We start from the raw sequence: 25,317 nt of genomic DNA, 5'->3' as shown, positions 1-25,317 counted from the left end.
CGTGAAAGGGATATTTCCATGTTGGGCATGTTGCCAGGATTTGACAAGTCATCATGTGATAAATGGCCTTCTGAATTAATTTTGGGTTTCCCCCTTGCCCTCCCCTGCGCAATGTTTTTTTTAAATTTTCTTTTCGTTTTTTTTTTTTTTATATTGTCCGTAGGTAAATTAGTGGTTTCATGTCTTACCGCATGAATAGGGAGGCGGAAAACAAACAATAAGATTATGCGCTGAGTAGAAAAAAAAACCGGAAAGAAAATGAAAAAAAAAAAGGCAAGCAGAAAATACAAGAGCACATATTCATGATAATGATGACATCAGAGACTGGTTAAGGATAATAATCATTTTTCGAGGCGAGGATCGTCACTTAGGCTTAGGTCGTCAGAAAGATTACTCGTGATTATCGTAACTTTATCATTGAATCCGATATCATATACTTGACGTTTTGATAGATTTCATTCTTAAATTCAAGATGAACAGAAAGGGGAAGCTTCTCCTTTGCTTCACCATTTTGATACTTTCCAAGGATCTTCAGACAGCAGATGCAAGTTCTGGTATGTTATATTATTAAGCTATAATCTCATTTTTTTATCACAGAACATCAAAACCGTGCTACCCATCTTACAACCCGACTCTACTTTATGAGCGGGAAGTGATAATTTGATGCAAATTCCAAGTACCCGATATTCATGGGGACAACTCCTCGGATGCCGCAGCCGTCATGGCCGCATTGTAGCATTAAATTGCACCCTTTAAAGAGTGTTTAGAAACCCATTTGTAGGGGTATTGTCATTTAAATATTGTCATTTAAATTTAATGCAATATGGAAACGAACAAATAAATAAATAAAATTTAAATACTATTTTGCATATTGTAAATGAAATATTTTCATATACTGTAAACGTCTTAAATTTGTTTTGTCCTCAGTCATTGGTCCGATTTGATTTGCTGCATGAAGTTTATTTTAATTTCCTCTCGTTTGCTGTATCAATTTATCGGTAGGGTCAAATTGACTTTTTATATAATTGCTTGTGTATGCGTGTGTATAATAGGTTGTTCATTGATTTACCCCTATTATCATTGGCGTATGCAGTGGTTAGGTTGGGGAAGCTGCTACTATTAACTAATTCATAAAGTATAAAAAATATATATGTTAATAATGATAATGATAGTCATGATAATGATAATAATGATAATACTTATTTTTTATGGCGCTTTCCCCATAAGGCCCAAACCGCTTACATTGAATATACTTAAGATAAATTATATAATGCTAAAACATTGCAACTACAAACTACGAAAGAGATGGGTTTTAATACTCTTTTGAAAATTGCTAATTGACAATTGACGGAGACTGTCTTATTATTAGAGGCAAATGCTGTAAGTGCTGTAGTTGGTGTATACAGCGTCTAACAGTTATTTAATGAATCTGGAGCGTGTTTATTCAGCGTTTTGAAGAGTAATTTAAACATAAATCTCAAGTGAATTAAAGATTGGCTGGGAGGATGATCTCAAGAAACCTATAAAAAAAAGAAGACTTGTATATATAAATATATATATATATATATATATATTGTAAAGAAATGGATTAAGAGAACAATGGTAGGCGTAGCTTAAATCAAGGTTCCCCAGAGCTATCTACCCTTTGGAAAAATTGGTGATGCCGAAAAAATGTCTCTGCCGGGAATCGAACCCGGGCCCCCAGCTTTGAACGCCGGTGCCTTAACCACTAGACCACAGAGACGGGTTAGTGGCTAGGGCGACCCTGATCCGCTTGACCGTCAGATAGACAGAGTTTCGACACTATACCAATTATAATTTCCTTTGTCGGGTGAAGGTGGGTTTCGAACAATGACAAGCCGCCATGCTTCAGCTGGATCAAAGCTATTGCTTTGATACAGTACACGTATGGGAGAAAGTATACAAATGTGTAAAGTTATACATGTACAACAGCTTTGGCAACTCTTTTATTTAAAGGAGAATGAAACTCTTGGAGCAAGTTAGCTTTTGTGAAAGCAGACAAATCAAAGAATAAGATCAACAAAAGTTTGAGTTAAATAGGACTAGTAATAGAAGAGTTATGAGCATTTGAATGTCGAGATCACTAATGCTATGGAGATCCTCCCATTGGCAATGCGACCAAGATCTATGATGTCACAGATGAACAACTCTCCCCTTTTGGACACTGAAAATATACCCCAAAACATCTCTTTTTGCTCATTCTAATCATATGACAAACGATTCATCAATGATATAATGTTGTGAAACCTCTGTACTTGTCCTCTCATAAAGAGAACACCTCACCTTGTGATAGACTCCATAAAAGTGAGAATATAAGTGAAATAAGTACTAAAGTAATGAGGGAGTTGTACGTGTGTGACATCACAGATCTTGGTCGCATTGCCAATAGGAGGATCTACATGGCATTAGTGATCTCAATATTCAAATGCTCATAACTTTCTTATTATTCATTCAATCTTCCTCAAACTTTCAACAATATGTTTCTTTGATTTTTCTCTTTGATATGGAGTCAGCTGGTTTCAAGGGTTTCATTCTCCTTTAAATATTGTAAATAAATTGATTAAGAGAACAATGGTAGGCGTAGCTTAAATCAAGGTTCCTCAGAGCTATCTACCCTTTGGAAAAATTGGTGATGCCGAAAAAATGTCTCTGCCGGGAATCGAACCCGGGCCCCCAGCTTTGAACGCCGGTGCCTTAACCACTGAACGTCTGCTACCGGCGGTTTCACGCCCATACTTGAGGCGATCTTCAGGCAGACTGACGTTATTGACTATTTGTGTGGTGCGGCGGGTCAATTTGACGCTTCGGTGGTTTCCGGTTTGGTCTCGTTGGGTGTCTGCACTTTGAAATCAATTCCGACCTTTTGTTTAGTGAGTTTCTGTTTGTTATTATGGACACTTTTTCATCCAGGCAAAGACTGCTCAAGCAATTTTTTGTTTGGTTTAAGTTGGACTTTTTTTCGATGTCCCAAGTTAGCGTAGATTCAATGTTCTTTTCCTTCAGATTCCATATGTATTTTGAGAGTTGAGTTTCGCTCCGGTATCTTTCATGCTTAAATGCCGCACCGCACAAATAGTCAATAACGTCAGTCTGCCTGAAGATCGCCTCAAGTCCGGGTGCGCCGATAGCAGACGTTCCATAGGTATGAATATATGCTCTGCTTTATATAGCATTGAGCACTTTGCACAATCATCGGCATCTACACATCTAAGGATATAAATATTTATATATATATATATACATATATATAAATATATAAGCATCTTGGTTTTCCACGTATTGGCAATAATAACACATCAGAAATGCGAAACAAATTCATGAGTAATGCAAAGTTCTTTTATTCACTTTCCAAATTTTCGGTAGACATCTACCTTCTTCAGGGAAGATTCGTAAATATATATATATATATATATATATATATATATATATATATATATATATATATAAGAGAAAGAATGAAGAGAACAGTGGTAGGCGTAGCTTAAATCAAGGTTCCCCATAGCTACCTGCCCCTTTTGGAAAAATTGGTGATACCGAAAAAATGTATCTTCCGGGAATATAAACCGGGCCCCAAGCTTCGAACGCCGGTACATTAACCACTAGACCTGTTGTACATGTATAATTTTTCATATATATATATATACATTTCGTACTTTCGTACTTCTGCTTTTCCGACCATGCGTTCTTGTAGCCCCGTATAACGAAAGCATGAAAGCAAAGTATGAATTTCTTTTAACTTTGCTATAAGGAAATCCTATGGAAAGTACAAAGCAATGTTTTATACATAGCATTGTTTTCCCGGCTTTCAGCCAGGAGCCAGGAAATATTATAATTCATCATATATTATGATATGCGACGGTAAATTATTTGGGGGATGATTACACAAGCCACCCCCCCCCCCTTCCTAAAAGTCAAGGAAGATATATCCCCAAAAAAGAGAGGGGAAAGAAAAGAAGAAAAAAAAAGAGGGGAAAGAAAAGAAGAAAAAAAGGAGAAGAGGGGAAAGAAAGAGAAAAAAGAGGAAGAGAAGAAAAGGGAGGGGGAGGGGGAGAAAAAAGAGGAAGAGGGGAAAGAAGAGGGGGGAAAAGAGAGAGGAAAAGGAGAAAAAAGGAGAAAGAGGAAGAGGGAAGAAAGAAGAGAAGAAAAAAGAGAGAGAAAGGGGGGAAAGAAAATATGAAAAGGGGAGAGGAAGAGGGGGAAGGACGAGAGGAAAAAAAGAGGAAGAGGAGGAAAAAAATGATGTTCGAACCAAAAGGGCGCCGAAATGATGTTCGAATGAATATCAAAATGATGTTCGAAATGGGGGCCGAATTGATGTTCGAACGGGGGAGGGGGGGCGAATTGATGTTCGACGTAGGGGCGCCAAATTGATGTTGGAACTAGGGGGCGCCAAATTGATGTCGGAACTAGGGGGCGCCAAATTGATACTCGAGCTAGGGGGGGGGGGTCCGAAATGATTTTCGAACTAGGGGTGCCAAATTGATGTTGGACCTACATGTAGGGGCGCCGAATTGATATTCGAACTAGGAGGGCGCCGAAATTTTTTGTTTTGTAGTGATCTTTATTATTCATTCAAATAAATTTCATACATACACAATCAAGAAAATATAGAACAAAATGATAATTGCAGCAGTGCAATACACAAATTAAATAACAGTGTAATAAACGTAGCAGGCAAATTGTATCAGAAAAGAGACATAATCCGAACTCATGCAAAAATAACATTTCAACAACTTATGTATGCAGCTATAAAGCAAATAATAAAACAAAGACGTAACAACTACGCAAATTTAAAGAATGAATGTATATGAGCATTCTCCCGTCCCATGAGCCCCCCCCCTATCAGACCCCAAAGCTGAACAAACTAACACACCAACAACAAGAAACGGGAGAAATATACAGAAAAAAAAACACCATACACATAACGGAGAGAGAGAGAGAGAAAAATAATAATAATAATAATAATAATAAAAAAAAAAAAAAAAAAAAATGATGTTAAAATGATGTTCGAACTGGGGGCGCCAGATTGATACTCGAACTAGGGAGGGAGGGGGCCGAATCGATGTTGGAACTAGGGGGCGCCAAATTGATACTCGAACTAGGGGGGCGCCAAAATGATGTTCGAACTGGGGGCGCCAAATTGATACTCAAACTAGGGGGGCGAATCGATGTTCGGGCTAGGGGGGCGCCAAACTGATACTCAAACTAGGTGGGCGCCGAAATGATGTTCGAACTAGGGGGCGCCAAATTGATACTCGAGCTAGGGGGGCGAAATGATATTCGAACTAGGGAAGCCAAATTGAGTTCGAAGGGATGCCAAAATGATGTTCGAACTGGGGGTCGAATTGATGTTCGAACGGGGGGGGGGGCGAATTGATGATCGACCTACATGTAGGGGCGCCGAATTGATACTCAAAGTAGGGGGGGGCGCCGAATTGATGTTCGAACTAGGAGCACCACATTGATGTTTGAACTAGGGGGCGCCAAATAGATATTCGAACTAGGGGCGCCAATTTGATGTTCCAACTAGGGGCGCCAAATTGATGTTCGAACTAGGGAGCGCCGAATTGCTATTCGAACTTGGGGCGCCAAATTGATGTACGAACGAGGGGGGGGGGGCGCCAAATTTGATTTGATTTGATTTGACTTTATTTTACATATTTCACAAGTACAAACAAAATTATGAAACAATATCAGAAAACTTATGAGAATGCAAATCAGACAAGGCATATCAATTAATTCAAATTAAAGAAAATAGCGATTTGGAATTGAAGACAATTTAAAAGAGTGAAATATGAGGGAACCTGCATAAAAAAGCAAGGCTTGTTAAGTCTGCAGGATCCAGAAAAAAAATCGGTCTTAATGAGGAGAGGACAGGTAAGTAAATTGATTATAACAAAGTAATGCCAAAATGTGACGATTGTGTAAATTGATGTTAGAACTAGGCGGCGCCAAAATGACGTTCGAACTATGGGGCGCCGAATTGATGTTTGAACAAGAGGGAGGGGCGAATTAAGTTTCGAACTAGATGGGGGCGCCAAATTGATGTTTGAACTGGGAGGGGCGCAAAATTGATGTTCGAACTAGGGGAGCGCCGAATTGATGTTCAAACTAGCGGGGCGCCAGATTGATGTTCGCACTAGGGGAGCGCTAATTTGATGTTTTGACCATAAGGCGACAAATACATGTTTTAGAAGGGGGAGGGCAAAGTGATATTTCACATGACGCCAAATTCATGTTCAACCGAGGGCGCCAAATTGACCTTGAACTTAGGGGGCTCCATGCAAATTCATGTTCGACCGGGGGCGCAGCATTGCTCGTATTGCCTGTTTATAGTGAAATTTATTTCCTGTCCAAAAAGGTTAAATTAATGCGGCTGATTTGAAATATCCCGTTTTTACGATAGTAGACAAAAATCAATGTGCTCGAGTTTGAAGTTTGTTTGGCGAGATAGGTATCCTGTTCAGGGTCAGAAAAGGGGTTAATATCAAATTCAGCTGGCGCTACGCGCTCGCAATATTTGATTAGTGAGGTGTGTATCCTCTCCATCGATCACACGTACATAAGTCCTTAAAATTTTAGTGTTTTTCAAGTTAATATACATAGGCCGATCCAGGGGGCAAAGTTTTTGCCCCCCCCCCCCATGGTGGCGCAAAAAAAGGAGAGAAAAAAACAAAAAAGACGAAGAGAAAAAGGAAAAAATTTTAGAATAGGAAGTATACCTTAAAAGAGTCCTTCTTAAGTCAGTCTATATAACAAATTGAGCTCGCGCTTCGTGCTCGTATCACTGTTTAGTTATATACGCATCCCGACCTTTTTTATGCGAACGAGAAGCACAAGCTGAAAATATCTTATATTCTGAATTATATTTTGAATTTTAGAAAATTTCTTCGCATCAGTGACTGTTAAATTTACAAATAGTGCCCTCTATTGCAAAGTCAACAAATGACAATAACTTTGTTGTTATCATTCATTTTGGTCTTATATTTTTAGGGCTGGCTTATGATATCATCCTTCATAATACATATTCTTTTTACGCATCAGTGACCATTACATTTAGAAATAGCGCCGTCAAACTAAAGAAATGTTAAAATGGCCATAAGTTCCTTAGTTGTTTTTATTCACTTTGGTCTCATATTTTCAGTAAATGCTTATTGTATCATTCCACATAATCCATATGTACGCATCAGTGACCATTACCTTTAATAAATAGCGCCCTCTATTGAAAATCGAAAATAGTAACATGGCCATTACTTTCTTGTTTTCAATCATTTCGGTCTGACGTTTTCAGGGTTTGGTAATGGTAACATGTTTTCTAATTAATTTGTTTTTTACGCATCAGTGACCATTACTTTTACAAACAGCGCCCTCTATTGAGAATTTGCAAAATGTAAAATTGCCATAACTTCCTCGTTTTCATCCATTTTGGTCTCAAATTTTCATTGGTTGCTTATGATAATATCTTTCGAAATTCACAGGCGTCAATGCATGCAAATCGTTCTGAAACAATTGCAGTTCTAGTTCAAAATTCCTATTCCGTAATCTTTTTCTCCTTGCGCCAAAAATCCCATTCATTTAACACATAGAGTTTGTTCACCCTGCCCAGGCCACGTCCCTCATCCAAATGCCTCAAAACTTGGTAGGCATGTTATCCAGCATCCCTAGTTGTGCACCTTTTATTTCATTTTCCAAAATCACTCATGCATGACCATTTAGGCGCCATTTTGTAAATTTCAAGACCATTTGCATACCATTCCTCATCCCGTCCTAACTCCCTTATCCTGCAAGCTACAGACTTCTAACAGATTGCTGTTGATTGTTTAAGAGTTACTTTTTCATATAAAATATACGACTTCTCTTTCAAAATGCCGTGTTCTTGCCTCAAATTCAAATCGAATATAGTCTACGTTAAAAAACTTCATATTTATTTTAAAAAATGTAAAGTATTAAAATTGTACAATTACTATAACTTCCTTGTTTTTATTCATTTCCGTCTCATATTTCCATGGTTTACTAATGATGTCATCCCTCACAATTCAACATTCTTTCACGCATCAGTGACCATTACCTTAATAAATAGCGCCCCCTATTGAAAAGTCGCAAAATGTAAACTTGCCATAACTTCCTCGTTTTCATCCATTTTGGTCTCATATTTTCAGAGTTTGCTATAAATTATGATAACATCCTAAATAATTAACTAGTTTGTTACCCATCAGTAACCATTATCTTTAGAAATAGTGCCCTCTATTGAAAAGTTTTCATCCATTTTGGTCTGATATTTACAGGGTTTACTTATGGTATCATCCCTCATAATTCAAACGTTTTTGTACGCATCAGTGACCATTCCTTTAATAAAAAGCGCCCTCTACTATTTTGAAAATGTATATCATCTAGAGTTTTCTTTATAATTCCTTCTGTTTCTTTCCCTCTATTAAATCACAGGCGTCAATGCATGCACATCGTTCTGATACGATTGCAGTTCTAGTTTAAATTGGTTTTGTATTAAATATGAATAATTTGTGAACGAATTTTAGCCTGATGAATATTTTTTAAATGTCCGGGCAATGTTTGGACACCCCATCATACTACCACTAATACAACTATTCTGACTAATACTACTATTATTCTTACTTGTATACAACTTCTACTACTACTACTACTACCACTGGCGGATCCAGGGGCGGCTGTGCCCCCCCCCCCTCTTGAGAGGGACAATAAAAATTTGTAATGTAAACATGCCGTTTAAACAGAAGTCTGTCCCCCCTTTTGAAAGTGAAGACTTTTTTTGTTTGCTACTACTGCTAATACTATTACTGCTGCTGCTACTACTACTTTTACTACTACTACTACTACTACTGCTACTACTACCGCAACTTCTACTACTTTTTCAACTTCTACTCTTATACTGCTAATACTATTACTGCTGCTGCTACTACTACTTTTACTACTACTACTGCTACTACTACTGCTACTACTACTACTAGAATTACTACTATTCTTACTACTTCTACTACTACTACTTCTGCTGCTGCTTCAGATTGGTCAGTAGTGCCGGCAGTAGTGATATATTTCTCCTTCTCGTAATACTCCCAAATTTTCTTTTCCAGCGCTCCCAACTCCTGTTTCACCCGACTGTCTAGCGTGTATCTGCAAGGTCGAATCCGGGTGTACAATTCCTGATCCTGTTTGTCGTGATGATGTTGGCTCACTATCATGCGGCCCATACCAGATAAAAGAAGCATACTGGAGTGATGCGCTGTTAAGAGGAGGTGAACTCATGGGCTGTAAGTAAAATTTCGGACCTTTCTTCGAAGAAAGGAACATGCGCTCTATAAAAACTAAAAAGTAAAATTTTACCCAATATCGGGTAGAAAGGGAACATGCATGTTTGCTGGGTACTTTTTTTTACCCCGTATTGAGCTATTTCAACGCAACATTGCGTAAAATTTATAAAATATTTTATCCAACCAGCACGCATGTTCCTATTTCACCCAATACTGGGTAAACCTGTTTGAAAGTGTGTATAATATTCAAACTTAGTTGAAGATCAGTCCTCCTTTATTTTGAATTGAGTAAGATTGTCAACAAAATACTATTTAGAAATATGATCAAAGTTTCTCTTTGAATAATTAAGTTTTTAAAAGTTGTTTTCCACCCCTTTCACTCTTGCCGTGTTAGCTTGGATGGAATGCACAGCTGAATTTGAATGCAGTGAGCAGGCGGTACAGGGCTACATGGCGCGTTATGCTACTTCCCAACGCCTCGAACGCCAACCAACTTGTCAAGATTTTGCCCGTATACACAATGGCGGTCCAAATGGCTATAAGAAAGATGCTACCTCGGAATATTGGGAAACAGCTTTGAGAAGATATGAAGAGTGCCGACGTGCAGCAGGTAAGCAGCCGATCAAAATCAGGAGGGTTTAGTGTGGATTTTTGTGGAGGTGTCATTGTGTATTGGTTTAGTCACTTAAACCAAGGGTCAAGGGTTCGTATTCCAACCGGCGCTAATGTCTTTTGGCAAGGCACTTGTCCACGTTTGTCACTCTCCCTCAATGGGTACCCAGTGGGATGTGAAATTCAATTTGATTGGATTGGCATGTGTGCGCCGATAAACGATTGCCTGGCCAGGATACTCATCAGGGAGTAGAGATGGTGCACTTTATGTGTGGAACAGTCATTGATTCTATGACCGGGGTAATAATAATTACAATTTAAAGCGCTTAGAAACCAACCTACCAACGTATGAAGCTCTATGTAAATGTAACTATTATTATTACTATCATATTATTATAATTACTTCTATTGTTATCATTATTGATCATAGACAATTAAAGATGTGCCTATTTAAAGGACAAGTCCACCCCAACAAAAATTTGATCTGAATAAAAAGACAAAAATCCCACATGCATAACAATGAAAATTTAATCATAATCGGATGTGAAATAAGAAACTTATGACATATTTCATCTTTCGCACGATTTTGGTCTGTTAAGGCCCTGGAAAGCGGGGATGCTGGGGGTTTATAGCACCCCCTAGATTTACGGGGGGGGGGGGTGCTGCGTGGTAGGTATTTTAAATAACACATTCCTTTTTTTCCTTTTTTTTTTTTTTTTTTTTTTTTACTTTTCTTCAATTTGAAGCAACACACTGTTTGTTTGTTTTTTGCATGTCAAATTTAAGCCAGCACCTCCTGGGAAAAAATCGTTCCCATGGCCTTGTAGTGTGTATGCAAATGAGGGGACTGCTGGCGTCACCCATTCACTATTTTTTGTTTTGTATTTTATTATATGAAATAAGAAATATATGAAATATATGGAATTTTCTCCTCATTGTCCTGTTTAACAAAGTGTCACCACCTGGAAATGTTGGTCCTTCATGTCATATTTGTAAAAATTGAAACAATTCAAACAATTAAAAAAAGAAATGGTGAGTGAGGGACGTTATCACTGATTTGTGAAAAATGAAATGTTATAATTTTCTTTATTTTGATGAAATTTTCGTCGTTATGCTTGTTTGATTTTCGCTATTGATGCAAAGCAACATTTTTCTTTTTACTGGAATGGACTTGATCTTTACAGCCTATCTTCGTAAACCCCCAAAAGTGCACGTCGCTGTTGATTGCTAAATCATATTTAATCACAAATCGGTGCTGGTGTGAAGGATTTAAACTAAAATTGTGTTTTATATGATAAATTTACCGATTTTACATTCAGGTTTAGTTCGATCCAGTGCATAATAAAAACATCTATGCAAATATGATATATATATAATTCTCATCTTGTTGATATTAAATAGTTTCTCAAGCATGAAAATTGGTTGAAAACTGCAAAGTATGATCTGTGCCAGTTACTAAATGTAAAGAAAGCATGGTAAGTGCTCAAACTAAAATAAAACTGTAAACATTACCCAGAGAGGGCGGTAGATTTGGAATTCAATCCCATTGGCTGAAAAATGCAAAATAAAAACAAAAATGACATTTGGAAATGCATTCATAAGGTCGATGACTCGGATTTTTTGTTATGTTTTGTTATCCTATGTTAATATTAGTTTCATGCATATGATAAATATTGTTTTTGTTACATATAATTGTAATTATCCCACACACATACACACACACCCTCTCACACACCCACACACACACATTCATATATACTTATATATATATATGTAGCCCACGTAATAATTAGAGGTTGGTTACCAAAGATAAGATAGTTCTTGAGATGAGTCTGTAAAACAGGAGGCAAGTAGAAGATGTTATATGATTGAAACTCGTGAAACGGACTGCCCTTTTAATCACAAAACTACTTCGACAATATATCAGTTAAGCATTCATATACCACATAAATCACTGTTATCAACACACCAACAAGGAATTCCATCCTAGTCTACTGACATGGCATATACACATTCTAATCCAACTAGGTATATACAAACAATATATCGACAAATATTCGAATAATACCAATAAAAGATTATGATAAGGTTATAATACTAACAACAATCAGAAACTAGATCTACTTGCGTTAATATATCGGCCATGATTATTGTGACCAAAATAATTGCTCTTCTTATTCTTGTTCTTATTCTAATCATTATGATTATTATTATTATTATCATTATTATCATCATCATTATTACGGTTGTTATTATTATCATTATTACTGTTGTTATTATTATCATTATTACTGTTATTATTATCATTATTTGAATGGGATAAGTACAAATATGACTGAATAAATGATAACCAATCTCTAGACAAGAAGGTTGAAACTATAAACGTTAATATAGAGTATAAGCTACCTCAATCATGGAACGAATAAAGGAACTTAAAGTTTCACTAATAGAGACTGTATGAATAACAACCTACTTATATATCAAGAATACAAAATATTTTGAGAGAAGTAAACGAGTATATATATATATAGGAATGTGCCAGAATGAATCAGGCGCTCATGTAGACTTGTAAATAACCCCAGATGACTATATAACCCCTCATGCAGTCATGTAAAAGGGCGGGTTACGGGAAACATTTTGATACATGCGGACCCCTAGCATACATAGCAATAGCCAGAACACAAACGCCTCACATCATTTAAACCATCTCGTAAAGAAATGAACAACGAACAAATCCCTTCCCCGCTAATACAAAGAGAGACTACTGTCCACCTCCCATTTATGCCAATGTTGTAAGAATAAATCTAAACATCACATTCTTTTCTCTGTGCTCATGGATGCGGTCAGTCTCACTGCCCAGACTGACCATGAACTACAGTCCGTAGCTAGTCTGACTCCGCAGACGTTAAATCATTAACGAATAAGTATTCACCAGCTCTACGAACCCATACGGAATAAACATATACATATTGATAATTATTTACATATTTACAGTGAACATAGAATAAAAACATATTTGATCACAATGAACCACTTACTCCAGCACTCCGGCTGGACAATATAGTGAATTATACCGAGGTATGTATGACAAAGACTAGCGTCTCTGTACGTACGAACGGTATCCCTGTTAGAGATGGAATGTCTCAGAACTTTATCAACCGAGAATAGAAAGTTTTGTCAAATATTCTAAAATCAGGAAAAGGTGAATTGCTAACAGAAGACATACATAGTATTAGCCATATGCCGAACTTACTTATATATATATATATATATATATATATATATATAATTAGAAAAAATAATACGCAATATCCCAGTCTAAATGTAAGTCCGCATTTTGGAATAGGAATAGATATAATATATTCGGGATTACGTTAACAGTATCATTTGTTTCAAGATGGAAAGTTTCTTCTTAACTCAAGATTCTTTCCATTAAATTCAATATGATCAAATGTCAAAAATCATCCAGAATGATATCAATATAACCACAAAAAGGTTTGGAACAAAATACCGTTATATACTTAAGAGTAGAAATGATAGAAAATATGATTATTTACCTGTAAAACAGGAGGCAAGTAGAAGATGTTATATGATTGAAACTCGTGAAACGGACTGCGAAGAGTCGAGCGGGTTCCACGAGTCCTTGGTAATTTGCATATTTCATGAAAAAGGAAGAGTCTGCTGATTTGAATAATGTGTAGGGATAACATCATCGTGTCGTGGGGTCAGGTGTCATGGGTAATTTGCATAGATAGCGTCATGTAAAATCTAGCATCTCATATACATGACGTAGGAAATATGGTGGGGCATGCATGTATAGTCTATACACTAGTCACTTTGTTACATATATATAAATGTGTAAAGTTATACATGTACAAGAGCTTTGGCAACTCTTTTATTTAAATATTGTAAAGAAATGGATGAAGAGAACAATGGTAGGCGTAGCTTAAATCAAGGTTCCCCAGAGCTATCTACCCTTTGGAAAAATTGGTGATGCCGAAATCGGGGTCGCCCTAGCCACTAACCCGTCTCTGTTGTCTAGTGGTTAAGGCACCGGCGTTCAAAGCTGGGGGCCCGGGTTCGATTCCCGGCAGAGAAATTATTTCGGCATCTCCAATTTTTCCTAAGGGTAGATAGCTCTGGGGAACCTTGATTTAAGCTACGCCTACCATTGTTCTCTTCGTCCATTTATTTACAATATATATATACATATTTATTTATATATATATATATCCACTTGGATTGTTTTTGTTACAGATATTTTCTTCCCATTCGGATCAAGTGAAGCAGACGAATCTCTTCCTGCAAATGATGATGGTTCCACAGCCGAGCTACGGATTGCCGTAGTCTTCCCATTCTTCGATCAAGACCATACCAGTCTCTTTGTTAGTAACGAACTGTTGTTATCATTTGATAGTCTATTACCCTGTGTCATAAGATTTAAGTTCATTTGCAAATTATTTACACGGTGCGAATATATTTGATCTAGCTTCTGCTACCCTTTGGCAGCTTGCTCTTGTCAGGATGCCTGCCGCCGGCGGGTGCTTTGCCACGTCGATTTCCAAACTTTTAGTCGCGGATCCGTTTGGCAGAGATATACTGCCGCAGTTGACACTTGCACAAGCCTCGAACCAGCCAGTTCCACCACCAGGCCAGTGGCGTAACAGGCGGGGGGGGGGGGGGGGGGGCAGGGGGGGCAAGCTGCCCCCCCTGGCGGATTTCACCGGGAAAATAAAAGAAAAACGGGAAAAAGAAAAAAAAAAGTAGGGAGAAAGAAAGGGAAAGAGGAAGAAAAGGGGAAAAGGAAAGGAGGAATAAGGAAAGGGAAAAAGCGAAAAGAAAACGAAGAAAACTTTTTTTAAATGGAAAAGGAAGAAAAGCGGGAAAATGTAAGAAAGAAGAACATTTTCGAAAGAACAAATCATTTTGAAATAGGCCTATGTATGCAATAGCATGATGGGAAATAAATCAAAAGATGACAATTGACAAACAATAGCGGGAAACGAAGGTAGAAAGGAATTAGTCAAACACAGGGGCCGCGTAACGGTTATCAAAGTGTGGGGGGGGGGGGCTGACCATGCAGAAAATCACAATCGTATGGTAATTTTTACGTGTTTGTACATGGTTTTGGAAAAAAGTGCCCCCCCCCGCTCCCGCGGCCCCTGAAATACAACCGGGCTGCCGATGATTGAAATTAAAGAGCGGGAAGAAAGATGGACTGCATACAACATTCTGCTATAAGCTTGCTAAAATTAAATTTTATGCAACTAAGCTACCTTTGCCCCATGCAGACCCAACGCAGTAGGGGCTCTTCATTTATAACCTTCAAATGGCTCTATAACGCCCCCCCCCCCGTTCAATCACGTTCAATCACTGGCATACAGGCGGGGGGGGGGGCGGGATCTTGGTTCCACACCCTAGAGGAAATAAAAGAAATTATAGGAGACAACGTATAATGAAATGAATGGAAACAATGAAATGTGTTATTTGCTGAATATAATGGGAAAGTCTATCACATAATTAGAATTTAATTTCAATAAGGCAATTTTTTCCAGCTCGCTTTGCACGCTGGCGACTATTTACAAATTTTTCCCACATTGCTATGTTTTGCCCCCTCAAAATATTTTTTTCATTACGCAACTGCATGGGTTAAAAAAATGTGTTGTGTAAAAGCTATATTCTGTATATGCCCGCAATTTGATTAAAATAGCGGCAATCTGCGAGGTTTAAATGGCTTTGATATCAAGAAGTTCCGGGGGCTCCGCCCCGGACCCCAACCGTACAGCACTGCGTATGGAAGGGATGGGCCTTGGCCCCAAAAGTTTTACAAACAAGAACAAAAAAAGGAGGAAAGAAAAGCAAAGGAAAAGTGTAAGATATGATTGTATTTACTGAATATAATGTAAAAAAATAGCTCAAAGTTAGGCTCTCATGAAAAGGTGATTTTTTTCTCACTCGCTTCGCTCGCTCGGAACTTATAAAGCAGCTTTTTAGCACATGTGCTATACTCCGCCATCGGGTTTTTTTTTTTTTTAACTCTTCACGCTACTGCCGCAAAGAATCCTGTTCACAGTGGCGTACAGACCACAAAATAAAGGAATCTATAGAGAGAAGAGTGAAATATATTATTCTCTTGATATCATGTCAAAATCTATCACAAAATTTGATTTTTGTATTAAAAAGGTCAAAATTTTTGCTCGCTCGCTTCGCTCGCTTGCAACTTTTTTAAAAGATAAATTCTGCCCGATACGCAATATCTGGCCTTCTTAAAATAGTCGCCTCATTACACCATTACGCCTGTTCATACCATGGTATGACCGGGAAATTGTTGGCTCTTGCCCCCCCCCCCCCCCTGGCCACCGACCCCTGTTACGCCGCTGCACCAGGCAACCTCCAGACGGCACCACTCTTTATTGTCAGCTCCTACAGCTCACCCGACCATATGCATCTAGCTTGTGTAGTTAAGCTTTCCGGACCATATGCATCTGATTCCTGTAGTCAAGCTCCCACGGCCATACTCATGGACTCTACTATACATGTAACTTCTTCCGTCGTCTGCTCCAGACCTTCTGTCTGCTTCAGACCAGTAACCACGTCTGCTCCGTACTGCAACCACGTCTGCATTCAGTACAACAACCATGCACGTCTAATTCCGTACTGCAACCACGTCTGTTCAGTACCACGACCACGTCTGAGTCCGTACTGCAACCACTAGCATCTGTTCAGTACCGGAAACTACGTCTGGTTCCTCGACCATATGTATGGTTTCTTCTGCAGTCAGGCTCCCACGACCAAACCTGTTGGCTCTGCTCTACTTGTAGTTCCCATCGTTGTCTGCTCCGGACCTCCGACCGTCTGCTTCAGACCAGCGACCGACTGCTTCAGACCAGCAACCATCCGCTTAAGACCAACCCGTCTGCTCCGGACCACCAGCCGTCTGCTCCAGGCTACGAACCGTCCGCCTCCAGACCAACCAGACTACCAAAAGAGCAAGCCCTGGTATAGTCGCTTGCTGGCGTGCAAAAGACCCAACACACAAGGAAATCTAACCACAGTCGTCGCCTATGACTAGAAATCCATCCTAGGTTTTCCCGTGGAAAGACATGCGAACGATCATATAAATCATTTCGATCGCATTCACCAACTTTATTTATTGGACAGCGAATCCAAATCAATCTGCATACTTTACGTGCAACGCACCCCGTAGGCGACGTATTTGATCAGATTAATGGCAGAGCCCAACGAAAACACCAACTTACTGTAGTTATGCATTAATTATACAATATATGTTATAGTTAACCTCTGTTACAATCTTAGATCAGCTATAACTATGTTCTCCAAAACCGGATATGCATGAATGACATATCAAATTTAAGCATTTATTTAGACCAAGCTAGTGATAACCACAATAATCAGTTAAACATCTCCAGGAAATTGTTATTTCACAAAAAACGGTTCAAAACATGCATAACTTTCATGTTCCTATCTACGTCATTATTAGTGTAGAAACATGCATGTAATATCACCAGCTACGACAAAAACATTATAAATCAACCAAAGATAATTTTCTAACACGAAATAAAACCTATTTCGTGACAATATATATATACACCCGCGTATCCAGCCTCAGATCCTACAAAGCATTTCAGGGGCGCAAATATCTGCGAACAATAGTGACAATTATAACTGGCCAGCAAAAGAAAGTACCCACTTCTTTCAAAGGCTGCACACAAAAATTCACCCCATAGAAATAAATAATTTTGTACACAGGTATGGTGCAATATCCATTTGTAATCACATACCCAACAGGAAGTGACTATCTTTATTACAAAGAAATAAATTGACATGTACAGCATCTTGGTCACTGAATCAAAAGTCACAAAATGAGCCGTCCAGGTTTTACACAAAAGTCGATGTCAAAGGATGAAATAAACCAGACACATATCCATAGAAGGAATAGATTGAGGTGTGCAGAGAGCATAGCCGCTGGACCAGAAGACAATGGAATGCAGTATTGTTTTCAGATGAATCCAGGTTCTGCGTCAATACAAGTGATGGACGGGAGCGTGTGTGGCGCAGAGCAGGAGAGCGATATGCAGAATGTTGCATTCGTGAAGTTGATTGGTGGGGTGGACCTTCTTTGATGATGTGGGCAGGCATATCAGCCAACGTACCATATGACTCATCTGGTTATTCTGGCAGGTATTCTGACAGCTCAGCGCTATGTTGATGAAGTATTGAGTATTGATACCCCATCTGATCCCTTTCCTGCAGGAACATCCTGGCATCACATTGTTTCAACAGGACAATGCAAGACCCCATACAGCACGGTTCACCACCAACCTCCTTCAGGAGCAGGACATTAACGTCATCCCATGGTGTGCATGCTCTCCTGACCTCAATCCCATTGAGCATCTGTAGGGTGAACTTGGCAGACGGATGAGATCAAGGGAACAGCCTCCTACCAATCGGCAAACATTGATCCAAGCTCTGCAGGATGAATGGACAGAACTTCCCCAGGACTACGCCAGACAACTTGTCCAAAGCATGCGTCAGAGATGCCTGGAATGTGTCCAGGCACGAGGAGGACATACACATTATTGAACATTGTTGTTTGTGTCTTGTTTATTTCATCCTTTGACATTGACTTTTGTGTAAAACCTGGACGGCTCATTCTGTTACATTTGTGACTTTTGATTCAGTGACCAAGATGCTGTACATGTCATTTTATTTCTTTGTAATAAAGATATAATCACTTCTTGTTGGGTATGTGATTACTAATGGATATTGCACCATACCTGTGTACAAAATTGTTTATTTCTATGGGGTGAATTTTTGTGTGCAGCCTTTACAAGAAGCGGGTACTTTCTTTTGCTGGCCAGTTTATATATATATAGTGCGTCCCACAAAAAAACGAAACCGAGATTGATCGATGATTTATCATAACTTAGTCACAAATTAAATAAAAAAAATGACCTACCATTGCAAATCTTATAATGTCCCCTTTCATCTGAAATTATTCAGATTATTTCTCATTCACGCATGAGTGAGCAAAAACAATTTGAAGAGGGTATACCTAAAAGTCACTTGGCGGGCTTTATCTGGGTTTCAAAAAGAAAAACACATTTTTAAAAAGTTTGATATCTGCTTTCTAATATGATACCTCAATTACAGAAAATCGGGTCAATAAATAAAAAAGTTCTGGTTATTTCAAATAGGGCTTGAATTTCAATAATTTCATAAAATTAAGAGGCTTTCCAGGCTAGCTTTCAGACTTGCTCGACACTCCGTTTTATTGACGATCAGCCATGTATTAAGTCTTTTGTTAAAGGACAAGGCCACCCCAACAAAATGTTGACTTGAATAAAAGAAGAAAAATCCAAGAAGCATAACACTGAAAATTTCATCAAAATCGGATGTAAAATAAGAAAGTTATGGCATTTTAAAGTTTCGCTACATTTCACAAAACAGTTATATTCACTTCCTGGTCGGTATGCAAATGAGGGGAATGATAGCATCACTATTTCTTTTGTATTTTATTATATGAAATATGAAATATTCAAATTTTCTCCCTGTTGTCCTATGAAACAAAGTTTTATTCCTCTCTGAACATGTGTTATTACCATTGTTTTACATTTGATGGTTCTGTCAAGCTGGTCCTTATTGTCAAATCTGCAAAAATTGAAATATTGTATAATTCAAACAATAAAAAGCAAAAGAAATGGTGAGTGAGTGACATCATCGACTCTCTGATTTGCATATCATTGAATTATGCATATGACTGTTTTGTGAAAAATAAGCAAAACTTTAAACTGTTGTAACTTTCTTTTTTTTTATCCGATTTTGATGAAATTTTCAGCGCTATGCTTGTTATATTTTTCTCTATTCATTAAAATTACCATTTTTATGGGGTGGACTTGACCTTTAACCATGCGATAGCTTCTGTGGGAAACCGGTGAAAACACGTTTATTTAATGAAATTATGGAAATACAAGCATTGTTTCGAGGGAACATAACTTTTTTACTTCTTGACCATTTTCTGTGATTAAGGTATTAAATAAAAGAGCAGATATTGAACTTTTTAGTAGGCATGTGGTTTTCTTTTTGGAATTCAGATACCCCCCGCCAAACGAGTTTTTAAGTGGTATTATTTCTTCAAATTGTTTTTGCTCACTCATGCGTGAATGAGGAATACTCTAAGTAATGTCAGATGACAGAGGAGATTCTAAGCTTTACATTGGTAGGTCATTTGTCTATTGTATTTATGATTAAGTTATGATAAATCATCGCTAAATCTCGGTTTCGTTTTTTGTGGGACGCACTGTTTATAGTACAAGATGAATAAAACAACCTTGTACAAATTTTGATCAAATCTGTGTGCTTCTATTTTAAGAACTTATTGTCAAGATTAACTTCCCCTATATTTTAGTAGGTCCATTATTTTAGTATCTGGCTCAACCGTGGTAGAGAACAGCATCATCAGCAAAGAGTTGAACCTCTAACTAGTGCAGACCCTTACAATGCGCCTCATGCAACTTCGAATTCAGATTAATTACGCCCCATTAAGAATGTCTTACTGCTTTCTATGCTGTAGAATGCTGTATAGAAAGCTAACCATTTGTTTAGTTCTCTCATTCCGTATTACTCTAGTTTGTCGATGAGTCACTGGTGGTGGACCATCTGAAAAGCCTTACTAAATTCTAGATCTAAACTATTTTTGTCTGTCATGTAGGTTGTTCCTCTGGTCACTGACCAACACTAACAGTTGTTACAATCAGGGTACTAATGGATAATTCGTTTTTCCGTTCCGATCATGAAGAAGCGAAAACGGAAATCAGCCTCGTGGTTTGGTTCTTGAAAACACAAAACGAAATCACAATGAGAAAAACGTGTTGTGATTTCGTTTTTGTAGATCTAAAACAGAAAATTGAAATCACAAATACTTTTGGGCTTTTTCTGATTTCTCATTCTAGATTTGTGTTCTTATATATCAAAAACAAAATCAGAACACGCTTTCCGCTCCGTGATTCTGTATTCGGACAATCGCACAGCAAACATCAAAATTGCCGTTGGCTCTCTGATCTCTGATTTGCTTTTCGTTCATCAATATTAAAGAGCGCCATCTACGTCAACAAAATGTTTAAAGTGCCATATTTCATAATTATCTTGATAGAATTCAAGGAAAACCACTGTTCTAGCATATGTAATGGTAAGCTATGGGCGTTGATCTGTATTCATGGTTGGGGGCTGCTTTGTTTTCTTGTGAGGGATCTTTTTTATTAAAAAAAATTGATAGCTTTTATTTTATTATTATTTTAGTTTGGGCGGAGGTCAGTGCCGTAATTGTAAGTCTAAAGTTTTCGGGGCAAGACATGACAAAAGGGCAAAATAAATTTTTAATTAAGTGAGTGGGGGAAGCGAGCGAGCCAAAAATATACTTTTGATATATAATCAATTTGTTATGATGGATTTCGTCATGATGTTTAAAATATATATCATATCAAAATCAATTGCAAAAATTTGATTTATCTATTTAAAAGACTATTTTTGGCTCGGTCGCTTCCCTCGCTCACAGCATTTTGAAATGAATTTAGCCCTTTATGTCATGTCTTGCCCCGAAAACGGAAGGATGCAATGACTCTTGCTACCACCATGGACCTACCTGTAGTATGTCCATGATGATACCACCACTTGCCCATGGTGAAAGCTCCTTGAGAACTGGGATGATATCATCAGGACTATTTGGGTTTCCCTTTCAATTAATAGTTCATTGGCATCTCCTGTTTTGAATATGACATCAGGTTTTGTAAGGTGATCTAACAGAAAACATTTCATGAGGTAATGAGTCTGTTCTGAGAACATCGATTGGAATGTGGAGATGACTCGAGGGGGATCAGGACAACTACCCCCCGGACAACTACCCCGGACAATTACCCCCCGAGGACAATTACCCCCCGGACAACTACCCCCCGGACAACTACCCCCGGACAATTACCCCCCGGACAATTACCCCGAGGACAATTACCCCCTGGACAATTACCCCCAGAAAATCCCCCCCCCCTTTTCTCCAGCATCAATGTTAGAATTAAGCGGGACCCATTGTAAGTTTTGGTCGGTGGCACAGGTTTTCGAAATATTTTCTACTTTATCTTACGTTAATAACTTTTTCTTTCTCTTTTATATTGCTCTTTCTCCTGTTCTCTCACTTTCTTCTGTTTTCCTTTTTTTTTTTTGCGGCGCCTTCTGCATCATAAAAAAATGGGGGCTTGCACCCGAAACCTCCAGTTTTGGATATGCATATATACATCAGAAAACGTGTAAACTGGCCCTCATACTAAGTTTTCATAGAACAATTGAACACGATTAGTCATAATAATCACAAATTATGAAAATGAAACAATGAAAATGAAAAATATATTTCATGTCACTATATTAAAATTTTCGCTCGCGCTCCGCGATCGCATAGCATATTCGATGAGATACATTATCTTGCTAAATAGGCTGATATGTAACTTAAAATATCAAGTTTTGAAATCGATATATAAAGCATATTTCAGCTTGGACATTATTCATCATTTTGTTTGATTTACAAAACAAACTGATTTTTTAAGTGCTCTGTATAATGTCCGTTTTATGGTCTAAATATTAATATTTTCAGCTCACGCTGCTCGCATTATTTGATTTGCATAGGCCTACTTCTTTATAAATTCTTACAAACCGTCCTTAAAATGCACCTTAAACGAATTGTATACTATCATAATTGCCAATTTGTATAGAAAAAGCACTGTATTTGATTATGTCATATTGTTTACAATTTAGTAATTTTGGTACTTAATTTCCTTCTTTAATGTTTAATTGCTTTCACCCAAGAATAATACACACAAAAACACCTTGTAATTTTACCATTTAGGGCCTAAATGGTAAAATTGCAAGGTGTTCTTGTGTGTATTATCTTTGCATAAAGTTTTTTAGCTTACTGTATTAAGTTATAAAGCCACATCTTAATCTGGAATGTGCACCAATTTTTTCATAATTCTTAGCTTCTTGTTAGTTGAATTGTTTTAAAATAACAGGTTTGTAGGTCCTACTTGACAGTGTTAGTGGTGATAGTTGCGTTATCGACTTTCAATATTTCTACCTATGAATGTGTCTTTTTTACGTTTTATCTATTTGCCTGATTTCTTTCCTGAAATTAAACCCAAAATAAATATTTTTTTTTAATCAGATCAGTTAGAATCAGAGATATTCAGCATTTGTGATTATTATGACTAATCGTGTTCAATTGTTCTATGAAAACTTAGTATGAGGGCCAATTTACACATTTTCTGATGTATAAATGCATAGACAAACGGGAGGTTTTCATGATGCCGAATGCGCCGCTAAACAAAAACAAAATGAAAAAGAAGAAATTGAGAGAACAGGAGAAAGAGCAATATAAAAGAGAAAGAAAGTTATGAAGTTCCTTCATATCAATGCAGGTGAACAACAACGGTGTAATCTCCTTCTTGTCGAGTGTTTCTCAATACACTCCAAATCCGTTTCCTCTCGGCCGACTACTTTTGACACCATTCTGGGCAGATGTCGACACGAGGAATGGTGGCAGTGTATTTTATCGGGAAGTCTTACGATTGCCTGAGAACGGTGGCTTGTTCGGTGAAGCCGATAATGTCATCAGAGCAACCTTTGATGATATGAATGATTTTGTATCGTCGTGGATGTACATCGCAACTTGGGACAGTGTGGCTTTCTTCGGTGCATCTGATACCTCAATTGTAAGAACCGTTTTTCTTTTTATCATCAACATCAACAAAATTAATCGGACAAAAGATCATGCCAGCTGGTCATATCTATTTACTGGCAATCTGCAATCGGTTCTTTGAAAGTGATTTGAAAGGCGCGGGTGGGGCCACGAGGCGGGTTTTTAAGAAAAAGGTGCCAGGGGAGATAAACGGGAATCATGAGAAGTGTGAAGATTATTGAAAAGAAACAATTGAACAATAATAATCTATGGAATAGGCCCCACCCCCAATTTGGTGCCTTTAAGTTTTATGAAATACTTCAACGAGTCCTCAACTAACTAAATTGATAAGAATCATTCGTTACACGTGTACGTTAAGTTATACATGCATGTGTATACAGGAAACCATGTATGTATAAATAGTATCCAGGGGCAACAAGATTTTGTTATCACCGATGCATGATATTTATGGACAGGTTCCTGTAAAAAAAAAATTAATTGGGAGTATTCAAAGGAGACTCCAATAATTATAGACAGCCGGTCCTTCCATAGCCGACGCGTGGTCACTAAAACAGGTTGACCTTATTTCTTTCAGAGGAATTCCTTTCAGGCTGTGCTTGTAACCGATGGCCGATTTTCCTTTGCCATCTTCAACTATGGAGATATCAACTGGACCACTGGAACTGCAAGTGGTGGCAATAGCTTCACAGGTCTTGGTGGCACCCCAGCTCAGGTAAATAATTGCGTCATGTTTATACGCCTCCATCTCTTTATACGGGTATATTGATATATGCAACAATTAACGTACTCGGGTGGTATTCTAATATTTAGACTTCAATTTAATCACTTTTATAGACTGTCAGTTTTCTGGTCATTCAACCAAGTTAAAATTTGTTTTATCCTGTTGCACACACGTTGTAAACAAATTGATTATGTCGTGAAATGAGAAGAATATGATAATAGAAAAACTCAATGAATTTTAGTGAATGAGTTGATGTGCTGTCTTTGTCTTATGGAAGAAGACGAAGCCTAGCAATTAAATAAAAGTTTGACCTAAAATTCCAGCTTAGACTTGAGTTTACGACACAGAGGAACGACAAAATGCAGATACAGATGTATCATAATGGACAAGATGATCTCATTTTCACGATATGTAATATTTTTCCTTATAGCTATTTTGACTTACATTTTTTTTAGAATATTGCCAGAGGGGTGGATTTATTGGGCTAAGGAAAGCCAAATGGCTGGGCTATTCATGGATCTCTTTACATGAAATGTTAGCTATCATGGACGAAAGAGCCAGTTGGTAATGTCAGCAGTCTCAAAAAGAGGAAGTAAATAAATTTGATTCCATTCATATCAAAGGACTTCTAAGTTCTTTCCAATCACTAAGCAATAATTATGTACTTTCAGTACGTGTGTTAGGTTTCATTGTTAACATTAACATTTTCTTAAAACACAGACGTGTTTGATAAATTTGCTAAAGCACAACTGAATTAGATACTATCGCAAGTCTTACCTCCCCTTTTTCAACAAAGTGAAACCAAATTTCAGATAACAATGACGAACTTTGTATCTAAAGTGTGTGTTTAGCTCACCACTCTAAATGCAAAACAGCCAATCTGTTCCCTAATTACAGGAACCAGTCGTTTTAGAGTTGGA

The 25,317-nt window shown here is 37.8% G+C and overlaps 1 protein-coding gene across 1 annotated transcript in view; it reads left to right on the top strand.

Moving 5' to 3' along the window:
* The first annotated feature begins 296 nt into the window (after positions 1-296).
* Positions 297-25,317, top strand: part of LOC129281600 (sushi, nidogen and EGF-like domain-containing protein 1) — a 29,323-nt gene continuing 4,302 nt past the window's right edge. Inside the window, exons 1-6 of the mRNA XM_064113333.1 lie at positions 297-554; positions 9,129-9,305; positions 9,700-9,915; positions 14,175-14,302; positions 23,396-23,689; positions 24,251-24,388. Of these exons, the coding sequence (XP_063969403.1) occupies positions 473-554; positions 9,129-9,305; positions 9,700-9,915; positions 14,175-14,302; positions 23,396-23,689; positions 24,251-24,388 (1,035 nt within the window). The 5' untranslated portion in view covers positions 297-472. The remainder of the gene's footprint in view (positions 555-9,128; positions 9,306-9,699; positions 9,916-14,174; positions 14,303-23,395; positions 23,690-24,250; positions 24,389-25,317) is intronic.

This window comes from Lytechinus pictus, chromosome 18 (assembly GCF_037042905.1).
Source record: "Lytechinus pictus isolate F3 Inbred chromosome 18, Lp3.0, whole genome shotgun sequence".
Lineage (NCBI taxonomy): Eukaryota > Metazoa > Echinodermata > Echinoidea > Temnopleuroida > Toxopneustidae > Lytechinus > Lytechinus pictus.
The sequence above is the reverse complement of the archived record's forward strand: the minus strand, read 5'-3'. Positions and strand labels throughout refer to the sequence as shown.